The 13,806-nt window shown below is 37.1% G+C and overlaps 1 protein-coding gene and 1 long non-coding RNA gene across 3 annotated transcripts; one reads left to right on the top strand and one right to left on the bottom strand.

The window, feature by feature from the left end:
• The first annotated feature begins 2,062 nt into the window (after window positions 1-2,062).
• LOC140811968 (uncharacterized) lies at window positions 2,063-7,624 on the top strand. The gene is made up of 2 exons (XR_012113575.1): window positions 2,063-2,165; window positions 7,203-7,624. It is a non-coding gene; the product is annotated as an uncharacterized lncRNA (long non-coding RNA).
• Window positions 7,211-13,357, bottom strand: LOC140811966 (zinc finger CCCH domain-containing protein 3-like). Of its 2 annotated transcripts, none has more exons than XM_073170106.1 (7): window positions 13,057-13,357; window positions 12,676-12,851; window positions 12,500-12,559; window positions 10,602-10,718; window positions 10,190-10,459; window positions 9,280-9,507; window positions 7,211-7,770 (listed from the first exon to the last, which is right to left on the bottom strand). In XM_073170106.1, exons 1-7 carry the CDS (start codon window positions 13,130-13,132, stop codon window positions 7,405-7,407), a joined length of 1,293 nt encoding a protein of 430 aa, XP_073026207.1. In that variant the 5' UTR covers window positions 13,133-13,357; the 3' UTR covers window positions 7,211-7,404. The 2 variants fall into 2 exon arrangements, with proteins under 2 accessions (XP_073026207.1, XP_073026208.1); XM_073170107.1 differs by having other exon boundaries at window positions 12,676-12,848.
• Between the last annotated feature and the right edge of the window lie 449 nt (window positions 13,358-13,806).

Raw genomic sequence — 13,806 nt, 5'->3', positions numbered from 1 at the left:
AAACATTCATGTCTGATATGAATTAATGATAGGACAAAAGCAAAAGGATAAATTCTTGAATATAATTGTTTTTTTCCTAATTACGAAGGTTTAATAAATATAAAATTTATTGAAATAACAATGATATGGGATAGATCTCAAGTAACATTTGGAATTCGGATGGTTAAATTTTTCTTCGTCACGGAAGATTTCTTTTTTGCAATAATTATTTTTTTTCCTTATATTTTTGGGCCGAAATGTTCTTGGATTTTGTCGGTACCGATATATGTGCAAAATGGAATGGACAGGAGATGTTGCAACAAGTCCTAGAACTAAACAGAAAACGAGTTAAACCGAGAGAGTTGGATTGTAGTCTCCTTTAAAATGAATTTTAGTGTTGATAGAATATGATAATCGTCTCTCAAAATATAACATTTATAATTTATGATAGAATTACTTCAAATCAAAAGATGTCTGGAGGCCAGGAGACATCCAACATTGTCTCACGATCACATAACCGTAAAACAACAAGCCTCATAATAGTCAAATAACCAGTCTATTTCATAAAATAGATAATTGTCTTTAAAAAGCGATTAAAAAACAAAATAAGAAAGCATACAACGATTAAAAAATATGAGAGGATACACGTTACACCGCGATTTTGAATCAGAAGAGAGATTTCAAGAAATGACAGATCTATTTACTCTATCAATAACTGAGCTGGATCCATTGTATCATAAGGGATTTGCTTTTTCTATTGATTCTTACTGATTGGATCAAAAATAATTCTTGAATGAGGCCAGTGATGAATCGGAAAAAAAAATCTTTATTGGTTCTAACTCCTATTTTTTATGAAAAGAATTAATCTTTTTCTCGAAAGATCATAAAAAGATTGGTCCGGATCTCTGCAAAAAAAAAAAAAAAAAAATCTTCTTCTTCACGAACGGGAGCTCGATCACCAACCTCAAAAATGATCTTGCTCTTTCATCTTCCAATTTTTCTTTGCTCAAATATAAGATAGTGTAAGAGGTGAGTATTTGAGGAACACTTAATAAGTGGGTACCGATCGAGCACATAAAAATATATATTTATAATCTTTAAATATATATATTCAAAATGTTGAATTGTAAGGCGCATGATACCCCATGGATGTGCCCGCTACCCCTAGCACATCCTTAGCCCAAATGGAAGACAGGCTCGTAACAAGCCCATGTATCCTCCTAAACTTCTATAAATATCATGTTTGAGTGTTCAGTTTGTTCATTCAATATTTTTATTTTTCAGCAGCACCCCTAACTGCTTCGCCCTAATATCCTCAGTCTCTGACTTGAGCATCGGAGGGGCTACGTCAAGACAACCTCCTGCCCCCTTCTAACGGTCTTATTCGTGATTTCAAGCTCAGAGCAAATTCAAAACATGCGTCTGAACTAGTGACACTTGCCGAAATCGGACCTTAAATTTCCTTTGAGTATCAGCACATATAACAAATATTCCAAGTATTGACTAGCTTGATATCATCATAACAAGTCTTGATCTCATATAAAGAAACATATATTTCAAACAACCAGTAGCTCTGAAACTCATATCATTCTTTTTTAACAGTGATTAAAAAAAATATTTTTTTCATGCTTGCAATAAACAATACATATCTTAATAATCAAGCATTTAAAAAATATCACAAACAAGCAGCGGTTCGATAGTAAGCAATTCAACGGTTCGTTATTCAAATAGTGGTTATTTCAAGTTGACGGTTCAAAATAAGATTCAAAGAATGAAAATGTCATAACATGGTCGATCGATTGAAATCATTCATACGAGTTTTAAGCAAAAGCCCAATTACAAAAACAAATGTGCCAAATTTTATATATACAGAAGCTCATTTACAGTAACTTAAATCGAAGAGTGAAGAAAGTTGTCTACTGTTTGAGTAGTTCGGACAGAACGGACAGAAGCATGCTTGAAATGCTAAAATCGAGCCACTACAAAACTCGCTGGTTGAAGTCTCGCCGGTACATATCGAGCCGCGATATATCTCGCCGTTCACATTTTTTATGCTATTTATAAAATAGCATAAAGTATTGCGCACAACTATATAAATTTTTTATATATACAACATTGATAATAAAAGCAGAGAATCTATGATAATATTATCGATATAATTTACTATCTAAAGATGAAGAATGTTGGTCCCACGTGCGGAATTTGAGATAATAAAACCCGAAAATAAAGAATAAACTGGACACCGAGATTTACGTGGAAAACCCCTAAAAATTATTAGGGTAAAAACCACGGGCAAGATGAAAAGAATTCCACTATAATATTTTGTGGTGTACAACTCACTCACTGTGTTTCCAAAGAGAACACACTCTCTTAATACAGGAGAACAAATACCTCACAAATAATATAGAACTAATAGAAGAGAAGAGAGAAAACTCAAGATATTACTTGAGATTGGGATGCACCAACTGATGAAGGAATGTATCTATTTATAGATGCAATTCCTCGTCTGAACAAAAGTTTCGTTTCAAACTTTTCAAACTTTGCATCCCACGTTTTTCTTTTTTATTCAACCAATTCGTCTGACATGGAATAAATGCTTGTGCCTAAATGTTTCTTTGACTTTTCTGCCAACATTTCTCCCACTTGGAGATTTGATTGAGAATCAAACACATCTCCACACATCCTTTCAATCTTGCCATTCCCTGCTGCTTACGTTTCCGCTAGACCACTTGAGGATCTACACCACTCAAACTTTTCAATGTTTACTGGCTTGGTCAGAAAATCAGCTATGTTTTCCTTTGTATGGATCTTCTGCATATCCACACTTCCTTCTTCTACTACTTCTCGCACAAAGTGAAATTGTACTCCAATGTGTTTCGTCCTGGAATGAAAGGCTGGATTCCTTGCAATGTGCAAGGCACTCTGACTGTCACAAAACAAAGGAACACTCTCTTGTTTGTGCCCGATCTCCTCCAATAACCTTTTAATCCATATTGCCTCCTTACAACCTTGAGTAGCTGCCATGTATTCTGCCTCTGTTGTAGATAACGCCACAACCGTCTGCAGTTTTGAAACCCAGCTTACTGCTCCCCCTGCAAGTGTAAACACATAACCAGTAGTAGATTTTCTCTTGTCAGGATCACCTGCATAATCTGAATCGACATAGCCCCTGAGTGTAAAATCCGATCCTCCATAACATAATGCAGCATTCGAGGTACCCTTGATGTATCTAAGGATCCTCTTAACAGTGCTCCAATGCTCTCGTCCAGGATTCGCCATATACCGACTAACTGCTCCCACTGCTTGAGCAATGTCCGGTCTTGTACAGATCATAGCGAACATCAAACTTCCCACTGCTGATGCATACGGTACTCGAGACATCTCCATCCTCTCTGTTTCACTGCTAGGACACATCTCGGAGGATAACTTGAAGTTAACAGGAAGAGGGGTCGATATTGGCTTACTATCTTGCATGTTGAAGCGTTGCAAGACTTTCTTCAAATAATTTTTCTGGGAAAGCCAAATCTTTCTGTTACTTCTGTCTCGGTGAACTTGCATCCCTAGAATCTTGTTTGCTGGTCCCAAGTCCTTCATATCAAATTCCCTAGCCAACTGTGCCTTCAATCCTTGGACCTGATCTTTGTTGGGGCCTGCTACCAACATGTCATCCACATACAACAGCAAAATGATATAATCATCACCAGACCTCTTGAAATATGTACAAGGGTCTGCACTCAATCTGTTGTATCCAAGGCTCATGATATAGGAATCAAATCTCTTGTACCAACATCTCGGCGCCTGTTTGAGACCGTACAGAGATTTCTTCAACCTGCAAACCAAGTTCTCTTTGCCTATTTCCGCAAAACCTTCTGGTTGGAGCATATAGATTTCTTCTTCAAGATCTCCATGAAGAAATGCCGTTTTCACATCTAGCTGTTCTAGATGTAGGTCAAACACCGCACACAATGCCAACACTACTCTGACTGTTGTAAGCCGAACCACAGGAGAAAATATCTCATTGAAGTCAATGCCTTCTTTCTGAGCATACCCTTTTACTACCAATCTAGCACGATACCGTTCCACTTGATTATTGCCATCTCGCTTGATCTTATAGACCCATCTGTTTCCAATGGCTTTTCTTCCTCGTGGTAGTGTAACAAGATCCCAAGTTTTATTCCTGTCTAATGCCTCCAATTCTTCTTGCATTGCTATCATCCACAAAGATACATCCGAGCTTTGAGTAGCCTCGTGGAAACTCGATGGCTCACCATCTTCTGATAATAGACAATATGCAATGTTGCTTTCAGTGACATAATCTGAAAGCCAACCTGGTGGTCTTCTGTCTCGAGTTGACTGCCTCACATTGGAAACCTCAGACTCAACTTGTTCTTGTTCTTCGTGCTCTGGTACTGCTTCACAAGAAACTTGACCTTCGTCTGTCTTATTTTCTAACTGAAAAATAGTAGTTTCTGAATTCTGTGTGCCTTTGTCTCCCTTTACTTTATCTTCCTCGAAGATAACATCCCTGCTGATGACAAGCTTGTGAACAGTAGGATCCCACAAGCGAAACCCCTTTACTCCATCAGCATAACCCAAGAAGATACATTTTCTGGATTTCGAATCCAACTTCGATCTTTCTTGCTCATTGTACAGAACGTACACCGGACTTCCAAATGTATGCAAATGAGAATAATCTGTCGGCTTCCCGGTCCACATCTCCATCGGAGTTTTAAGATCAATCGCCACTGAAGGAGAACGATTGATAATATAACAAGCGGTTTTGACTGCTTCTGCCCAAAATGACTTTTCCAGACCTGCAGTCCGCAACATAGCTCTTGTTCTGTCCAACAAGGTCCTGTTCATCCGCTCCGCCACTCCATTCTGTTGAGGTGTGTAAGCCGCTGTGAACTGTCTCTTGATGCCCTCATGTTGACAATATGCATCAAACTCGTCACTGGTATATTCTCCTCCATTGTCAGTCCTCAGACACTTGATTTTCTTTTCAGTATCAAGTTCAACCCGCGCTTTGAAATCTTTGAAGATCTGGAAAACATCTGATTTTTTCTTGATTGGATACACCCAACATCTCCTAGAGAAATCATCAATGAACGAGACAAAGTATCTCGCTCCTCCTAGGGATACAACCGGTGCTTGCCAAACATCCGAATGAATCAGCTCCAATATGCTTTTGCTCCTGGCAGTAGAAGTGCCAAACTTTAATCTGTGTTGTTTACTGATAACACAATGCTCACAAAAGGGTAGTGACACTTTTGTAAGTCCCGGCAGCAGCTTCCGTTCTGAGAGAATTTTCAAACCCTGTTCTGACATATGCCCGAGCTTTCTATGCCATAACACTGTTAATTCTTCTCCTGAACCAATTGATGCAACAGCTAATTCTGCCTCTATGTGTGTTTCTCCCATAAGTACATACAGATTGGCAGCAACCTTTTCCACCTTCATAACCACAAGCGCGCCTTTAACAATTTTCATGATCCCGTTCTCGATCCGAGTTTTGCACCCGATGTCATCCAATTGCCCCAAGGACAAAAGATTTTTCGTCAGTCCTTTCACATGTCGTACCTCCTGTATGGTGCGAATGGTGCCATCAAACATTTTAATTTTGATAGTACCGACCCCAGCGATTTCCAAGGCATGATCATTTCCCATGAATACAGATCCTCCTGAGATTGGTTCATAATGATCAAACCATTCTCTCCGAGACGTCATGTGCCACGTCGCTCCTGAATCCATAATCCATGTGTCACAAAATTTGTGTCTGCCTTCTGCAACAGTTGCTGCTTCGCTGAATAATATTTCACCACTGCCTGAAGTACTGGCCACATTTCCTTGAGAACTTTTATCGATACTCGTACACTCTCTCTTGAAGTGCCCTTTACCGCCACATTTAAAGCAGTAAATATTTTTCTTCTTACTTCTGGACTTTGATCTACCTCGTCTTTGGCTCCCACTGGAGTCACGGTCCATAAATCTTCCTCTTATCATCGGTAACGCCTCTGCCTGCTTCGAGGATACCAACCTATCTTCCTTATTCTTGCGCCGGCTTTCTTCTCCGAGAACCGCAGTTAAGACATCGTCGAATCTTAGAAAGCCCATAAGAATATTGTTGGTAATGTTGATGATAAGTTGATCATATGAATCTGGTAGACTTTGAAGTAGAAGCTCCGCACGTTCATTTTCCCCTATTTTATGTCCCATGGAAGTGAGTTGGGCAAATAGAGTATTTAGTATATTGATATGGTCGGTCATCGATGAGGATTCCGCCATCCGAAGAGTATAAATCCTTTTCTTTAGGAAAATCATATTGTGTAGCGACTTGACCTCGTACATCTTTGTTAGAGTATCCCAGATAACTTTAGCTGTTTTTATCTCAGAGATACTTGACAAAACTTCGTCTGCTATAGCCAAGTGTAAATTGGCAACAGCGTTGTCATTCATCTCATTCCACTTTCCATCATCCGCAATCTCCACCGGTCTGTCTCCAATAGCCGCCAAGCAATTCTCCTTTCTTAAAACTGCTTGTATCTTTATTTTCCACAGCATAAAATTGCTTCTGTTGAACTTTGCTATCTCGTACCTTCCCGCCATTATGTCTACAACAATTTTAGTAGACCAGACAAAATAATCCCGCCTTAAATAAAAAATCTCAAAAAATCTTTTTTGATGTGGAAGATCAGTCTAAGCTGCAACCACATAGCATACTCAGAATTTTAGGAAATTTTAAACCTGGCTCTGATACCACTTGTTGGTCCCACGTGCGGAATTTGAGATAATAAAACCCGAAAATAAAGAATAAACTGGACACCGAGATTTACGTGGAAAACCCCTAAAAATTATTAGGGTAAAAACCACGGGCAAGATGAAAAGAATTCCACTATAATATTTTGTGGTGTACAACTCACTCACTGTGTTTCCAAAGAGAACACACTCTCTTAATACAGGAGAACAAATACCTCACAAATAATATAGAACTAATAGAAGAGAAGAGAGAAAACTCAAGATATTACTTGAGATTGGGATGCACCAACTGATGAAGGAATGCATCTATTTATAGATGCAATTCCTCGTCTGAACAAAAGTTTCGTTTCAAACTTTTCAAACTTTGCATCCCACGTTTTTCTTTTTTATTCAACCAATTCGTCTGACATGGAATAAATGCTTGTGCCTAAATGTTTCTTTGACTTTTCTGCCAACAAAGAATGGAGCAAATTAGTTAACAAAGAGGTTTTCCATAGATCAAGTGCCATGCTTGGTCAAATAGCTTGGAACAGTATCAAAAACACACAACAAAAAGACCATGTCAAAAAATGATAGTCGATTTCATGACACGTTCAAATATAAAGGCCCGAGAACGACAAGCATTAATGACATGGATGGTGGTAGTGATTCTAATCGTGTTAACAACAGTCAGAGAGATTTGCTAGATTCATACTGAATGAGCTCATAGGGTGTTTTGAAAGAATTCGGAAGAGAATCAGACTGATCAGGTGAACCTTCACGGCCTTTTGTACTAGCCTGCCAATTCTCATCGCTCCTAGTTGCAACTTGCTTGATCCCTTCGCTTAAAGTTGATGATTTAGAGGGAGATATTTCAGATGATGGAGCCTGCGGTGATGCTCTTTGATACGGTATGGGAGGTGAATAAAGAGTTGCCAGAGAAGGGATGCTTAAACTGTAGGCGTACGAGTAGGCATCCAAAGGATGATCGAATTTACAAGTAGGACCATACTTGCAAAGTCCGTAAAGACTGTAATACGAACATACAGGATCTCCCTGCAAGAGAACAAAATAATGGTTAAAACACAGAAACTGTAAAGACATCAAATCAAACATGAAATTTTCAGAACTGCGAGAATCATGATGCCTTGCATTTCAACTGTTGAAAATGCTGCTTTTGGTCATCTCTGTGTTTTTCCGAGTAAAACACATATATTGTTGATCCCACTTTGTGGAAGGATGACCACAACATCACAACATACCACTTCCACATTATTCGATGATTGCGCATCATACCGACTCTACTATATCTTATGTATTTTTAGAACATGGCATCATGATTTTTGCTCGTGCAGTAGTGTTTAGCCATGTCCTACGAGATCATTTATCTCTCATATTCTCAAGGACATAGAACATGTAGCTCTCTGATATAATCCACAAATCTGATGCCAGATTTGACTATGTACGTTTGCTACTCTACCAACAAGGTTTTTCTTTACCTAGCAAATGGCACTACTAGTAACCCATGGTTAGTTAGAATTTCTATGTTACATTCCAAATTGCCACTTTGTACAATTCATGTAAGCTCTCTATCATAGCATTTAAACTTTCAACAAAGCAAGCCAACCGAATGCTCCATGACATGAAAAATATACTGCTATTTCACATTCAAAATGTCGACAGTCATCACAAATCTCATATCCATACAAGGAACCAGTGACCGGTTCATTTTAAACAACAATAAATTGATATTTCACCGATGAGAAAATCAAATAATAAAACTCTGTTTTTTATGCATTTCATCAATATGGTTTGAGCCATGGCTCACATGATCACATCCCACATAAATAAACAGCAGAAACTTTTGGCAACGCAGGGTAAAAGTTCCTCATTTCCTTACATCCAGCATGCTTTACATTGTAAGCTCAGCATAAAAACAGAAATTTTTCAGTTCATCTCAGTACTCAAACTGAACTGGGTTTTTCATAATAACTCAGAATATAGTGAGACTATGACTTCTGAAAAATTATGAAGCGTTTAGTTGATCATTGATCACATATTGACATTATAGAGGATAACTCGAGTTTGCTATCAAAGTTATAAAACTGACAGGCGTGGATGCTTTTACGCTGGATCAGCCAGCGAAGCTGTAATGGGTTAATGTAAATTGAAATGGAATGGACATGGGCGCAGTTAGAGTCAACAAGCACAGAATGGTCAATGATTACACAATGAACTCATTTTAAGATACAAATATTTCACAGAATATAGTTTCACAGGGGACTATTGATAAATACATCAAATGCAACCGTGTCTTAAGAGTTGAGCATCATAAAATAATGCATTACCTCATATAATATTGAAGGAATCAGCTTCACAAATTAACATTGTCAAATTGATCAAACCCATTCCCCGTTTCTACCCGACAGTATTTTATTATGGTATTCACTAACATATTCCAACACAAAGAATTTATGTTTCTTATTTTTATTGATTTAGTCTGGTCGACTATTCATATCAAAAGATACACGCCGACAGCGAAGATAAAGACATGAAGCAACTCACAGGTCTTAAAGGAAGTCCAAGTGGACCAAGGGAACTCGATGTCAATTGCGAGATCTTTTCTCTTGGGTGGTGATACTTGCAGTCCTGTCCGTATTTGCAGCTCCCGTAATTCATGAAATATCGGCATTCAGGTTGATCCGGCCTTTCTGGAAGATAGGATGCTGATAGCTTCCCATTGGAAGCTGGTGCAGAGTGGACAGTGGTCATAGATAGAGGGCTGAAACTTCCCTGGTGTTCAGAAAGAGATCGAGTAAAGAATTGTAAATTATGAATATACACGTCAAATTAAAATTTCTACGGAAAGTTCATTACCCCAGGCAACCAAATGCAGTCATTAGCACAGTGACTGGAATGCATCAAGAAAGAGAGTGCTTATGGAAATACTGGCTACATGACCAAGAAATCATACAGCTGTTCCACACATAATTTTCTTTTGATGCAACACATTGAAAAAAGTCAGATTGTTGCATTTTACTTGAAAAGTTAAATGTTTTCAGTTCAACAAAATGGTTGCCAACTTTGAAATTTTCTGAGTCGTCCAAATTTATCAAAGTGTTGATAATAACATTACAAGTATAAGACAAAACCAGAGTTTAGATCCACAAATGTAAAGGCACTAGAGATATACAGATGGTGCAAATAAATACTCAAAAACCACTTTTTTTATAAATTTATAGCATATAGGTTGAGAGAACATGGTTAAGAACTGTGGGAGGAATGCATAAACATTAGAATTGTTGCAATAGCCTCTCATAAGATTTGATGGCAACATATTTTCATCACCTTTCTTTCCAAGTAAAGTGCATTAAATTTTTTGCAAGCCAAAATAACATTCTTGAGACAAAAGATGTTGCATTAAATTTCACAAAAATCTACACAAACTGATAATTTTCCATTTAATAGAACATACCATATACGTGCTCCAGCCTTGTGATGGAGATAGAAATAATGACATGTAGCTTTGTGGAAGTTGCATGGAAGGACTGGGGAAATAAGTAGCTTTTGGTAAGGATGCTGTCGGAAGTTCACCAACAGATGGTGCACCAGATGAAGACACTACCGAAGGTCCTACCACAGGCAAGACATTTGCAGTTGGCAGGGGTTGAGGATGATGGAACTTGCAAGCATATCCATACTTGCATAATCCAGTCCGCATATAATAAAGGCATGGCTTTGCATCCTGTATACTTGTGAGAATAAGCTCTATCGCACATAAAATCACATCATCTATAAGCATTTCCATATCACATTCCATTTAGGTTATTGAGCCTCCAACAGCATTCTGAATTTAGAGGTACAACTAGAACAAAACAAATAAGTACCTCACGCATTGGCAGACCCAATATATTTGGAACTGCTGAGGAGTCAACAGACCTGTCCTTTGGGTGATGGTACTTACAAGTTGACCCATATTTGCACCAACCTGTCTTTAGATAGTACTGCAAGACCATAGGAACCAATCATAGGAGCCTGTAAATGATAGCAACCCAAGAATCATGCAGATCTACGCTTACTTTGCAAGAGTTATGAAAAATTCCTCATTGGAGATGGAAAAAAACAGGAGAAGAAACAACTAATTATGGGTTTGTCCACAAAATACAATTTATATTTTACTCAATTTATCCCAGAAGACGAATCACAACTTTCAATTATACAGCTCCAATCCTCATTCAAACAAACAGAACTCACGGGGAAAACAATTCAAGTAAACAATGATAAATACTCATAGATGAGCTAGAAACAAATAATACACGAACACACACAAAGCTGTCATTATTTAGAGCTGCTGTGAGTTGAAAATGATAACAAATCAGAACCATGAAACAGGTTAAGGATCGGTTGAAAAGCCAACAGATTAATATCCAGAAGACAATCATATAACCAAAACATACCATGTCCGAAATTATCGTTCCTGAACATCATCGAGATCTGTATTATAAATATCTTTGATACGGAGAGAAATAAGTTTACAGTGTCTTCTGAGAAAGGCAACTAGCAGCCATCCATTTCAACAAGTTCAATGTGGAATTGCCCAAACTAGTTGCGTTCATTCAGTAAAAACAATTTTTAAAGGTTCAGAATTCATTACAGGATCGATCAATTTGTTCTATTACAATTACAAAATAAAAGAAGAGACAACTCAGCTGGCTCAGACATTATCTTATGAAAGTCCAAAATATGTAGCCCCAAATTCTCTCTCCCAATATATTTAGGAGGAGGAGCCTATGGGTTCCCAGTTTTAACTTTTATATATATATATATATATATATATATATATATATATATATATATATATATATATATAATTCCATCTTGTTCAATTTACTAAGCGAGATCAACTCATAAAACTAGATTAGAGACTTCAAATGTAAATTTCCAATAGTAACATCTACCTTAAATTATAATTTAAGGATATAAGTTGTATATTCTAAAATTATTACTATTCAAATTTAATCAATCAAAAAGTAGTTTTCAACTATAAACTTTTAAATTTTAACAAAAATTAATTTTCCACCATGTTTTTGTGAGTAATTTTGTAAAATAACAATAAAATTATTTTATATAACATTGTTGTTATGCAAATGCCAAGTGTGCGCAGATCAGTTATAGTTACTTAAATGGAAATTTCCAACAAACGGCAACTTCGCAATGTGAGAAAAATCCAAGACTTCCTCTATTGAAAAAAAACTCCTTCGTCTAACGCCTTGTGACTTAGACTTGTTGAATATAGCAAGCTAAATTACCACAAACGAGGGACAAATGGCAGTAAACCTTCCTATTCAAATCACTCTACACTGGGGCAAGAAATAAAAAGCCTAGTTGAGTATGATGCTGATTGCTATCATAAGCACCCCCCTAACAGCCCTGAAAAACTAGAATCTACATCATCTTTGTTTGATAAAAGGAAAAAGATAAGAAATATTCGGACATATGAGTAAGATTTACTTCAAAGGAAATCAAGTCCAAAAAGTGACCAGTTCGCAGAACCATAAAAAGATAAATGGAAAAGTGATTATACAAGAGCTTCGTTAAACACATTATTTAAGATAAGAAGACATTAGGCTCGTGAAGAGACCTCTTTCTCAAACAGGACAACTAACTGTAAGCATTTTGTTATTCCATCAGGAAACTTTAAACATAATGAACGATGAAAAAAAGTAACCCAGAACTTAACAACAGCGAAATTGCAAACCAGAAAACAAGGACAATACAAATTCACCTCGCAATCAGGCTGCCCAGCTCTTTCTGGCAGTTCAGTAGTGTTTCTAACACCATTATCCTAGCCAATCAACAAAAAATGAAAACGGGTATTATTCCATATGTTACTTCATTAATTAGCTAAAACACCGCAAGCACAGTGAAAAAAATATAGATTATTTTGAGATTGATATTTACATGTCCTCCATTAGAGGGATGATTGAAACGACAATTGCTCCCATATCCACAAGTCCCTGTTCTCAGATAGTATAAGCAATCCGGTTCACCTGGTCGATCCGGATATGCACCCGCTTCATCACCCACTCCACCATTATCATCACCGTTCCCCAACTTCAACCTGCTCATCATATCTGCTGCAATAAACATAAAATAATCCGTAAAAAAAACATATTGTAAATATTTTAACAAAAAAAGTACCTTTTCGAACATCGACAGACGAAAACGATCATCAGCACGGAATCGGAGGATAAAATTTACAAAAACGATATACCCCAGCGCAAAACAAAATCAAACACCCAAAAAAATGTTTTCCTCAACAGAAAAATTTGAGAGAAATACCTTCGACTTGTCCAGGAGCTGGATTGTAGGAATCGGACACCACACAATTCCTACGCATTCTCGAATTCCCCGGCATCGATTCCCGATATTTGTACACACGATTTCCACTACGCACGATTAAATTCTGAAGATTATGCGTGTGCGGATGAATATACGGTCGATGAAACTCGAGAAAAAGCTTCGATCAATGGCGGAAATCCAGAATCACGCCAAATTTAATTACCAAAATATTATTAACAGTAATTTGGAAAAAAATCTAAGAAACTTGTACCAAAATTTTAAATATTTCTTTAATTTAATATAATAATATTTTTAGGGGTTCTCGTTCTCAAGTAAGAATATTTAAAGTCGTTCATAAATTAAATAATAAAGGCCAACGATAGGTAAAGACCTTTTCACCCTCTTTTGTTTTTATCTTGACCTGGTACGAGTGGTCTTTTTAGTCTTTTCGGTGCAGACGAGAATATAGTTTTTTGTCTTTATTTTATGAGTACACGAAAAATCGGTGCCGTTAAAGCGCGATAGAAATAGCGTGGTCCAAAACAGGGACGTATGAGCCGTTGGATCCTTTTTTTGTAGGGCCCACTTTACTAAACAGTGGGCCCCAATTCACCCACCTTTATGTATAATGTACGTGTTCATAAAAATAAATTATAATAATAATATTTTTAGTTTTAAAAATTAAATGTTGTTAAAATTAGTTATCAATAATGATAGTGTTGTTTAATCTTTATAAATTATATGGTGATA

This window comes from Primulina eburnea, chromosome 14, assembly GCF_022965805.1.
Source record: "Primulina eburnea isolate SZY01 chromosome 14, ASM2296580v1, whole genome shotgun sequence".
Taxonomy (NCBI): Eukaryota; Viridiplantae; Streptophyta; class Magnoliopsida; order Lamiales; family Gesneriaceae; genus Primulina; species Primulina eburnea.
This window is presented reverse-complemented; position numbering and strand designations above follow the sequence as displayed.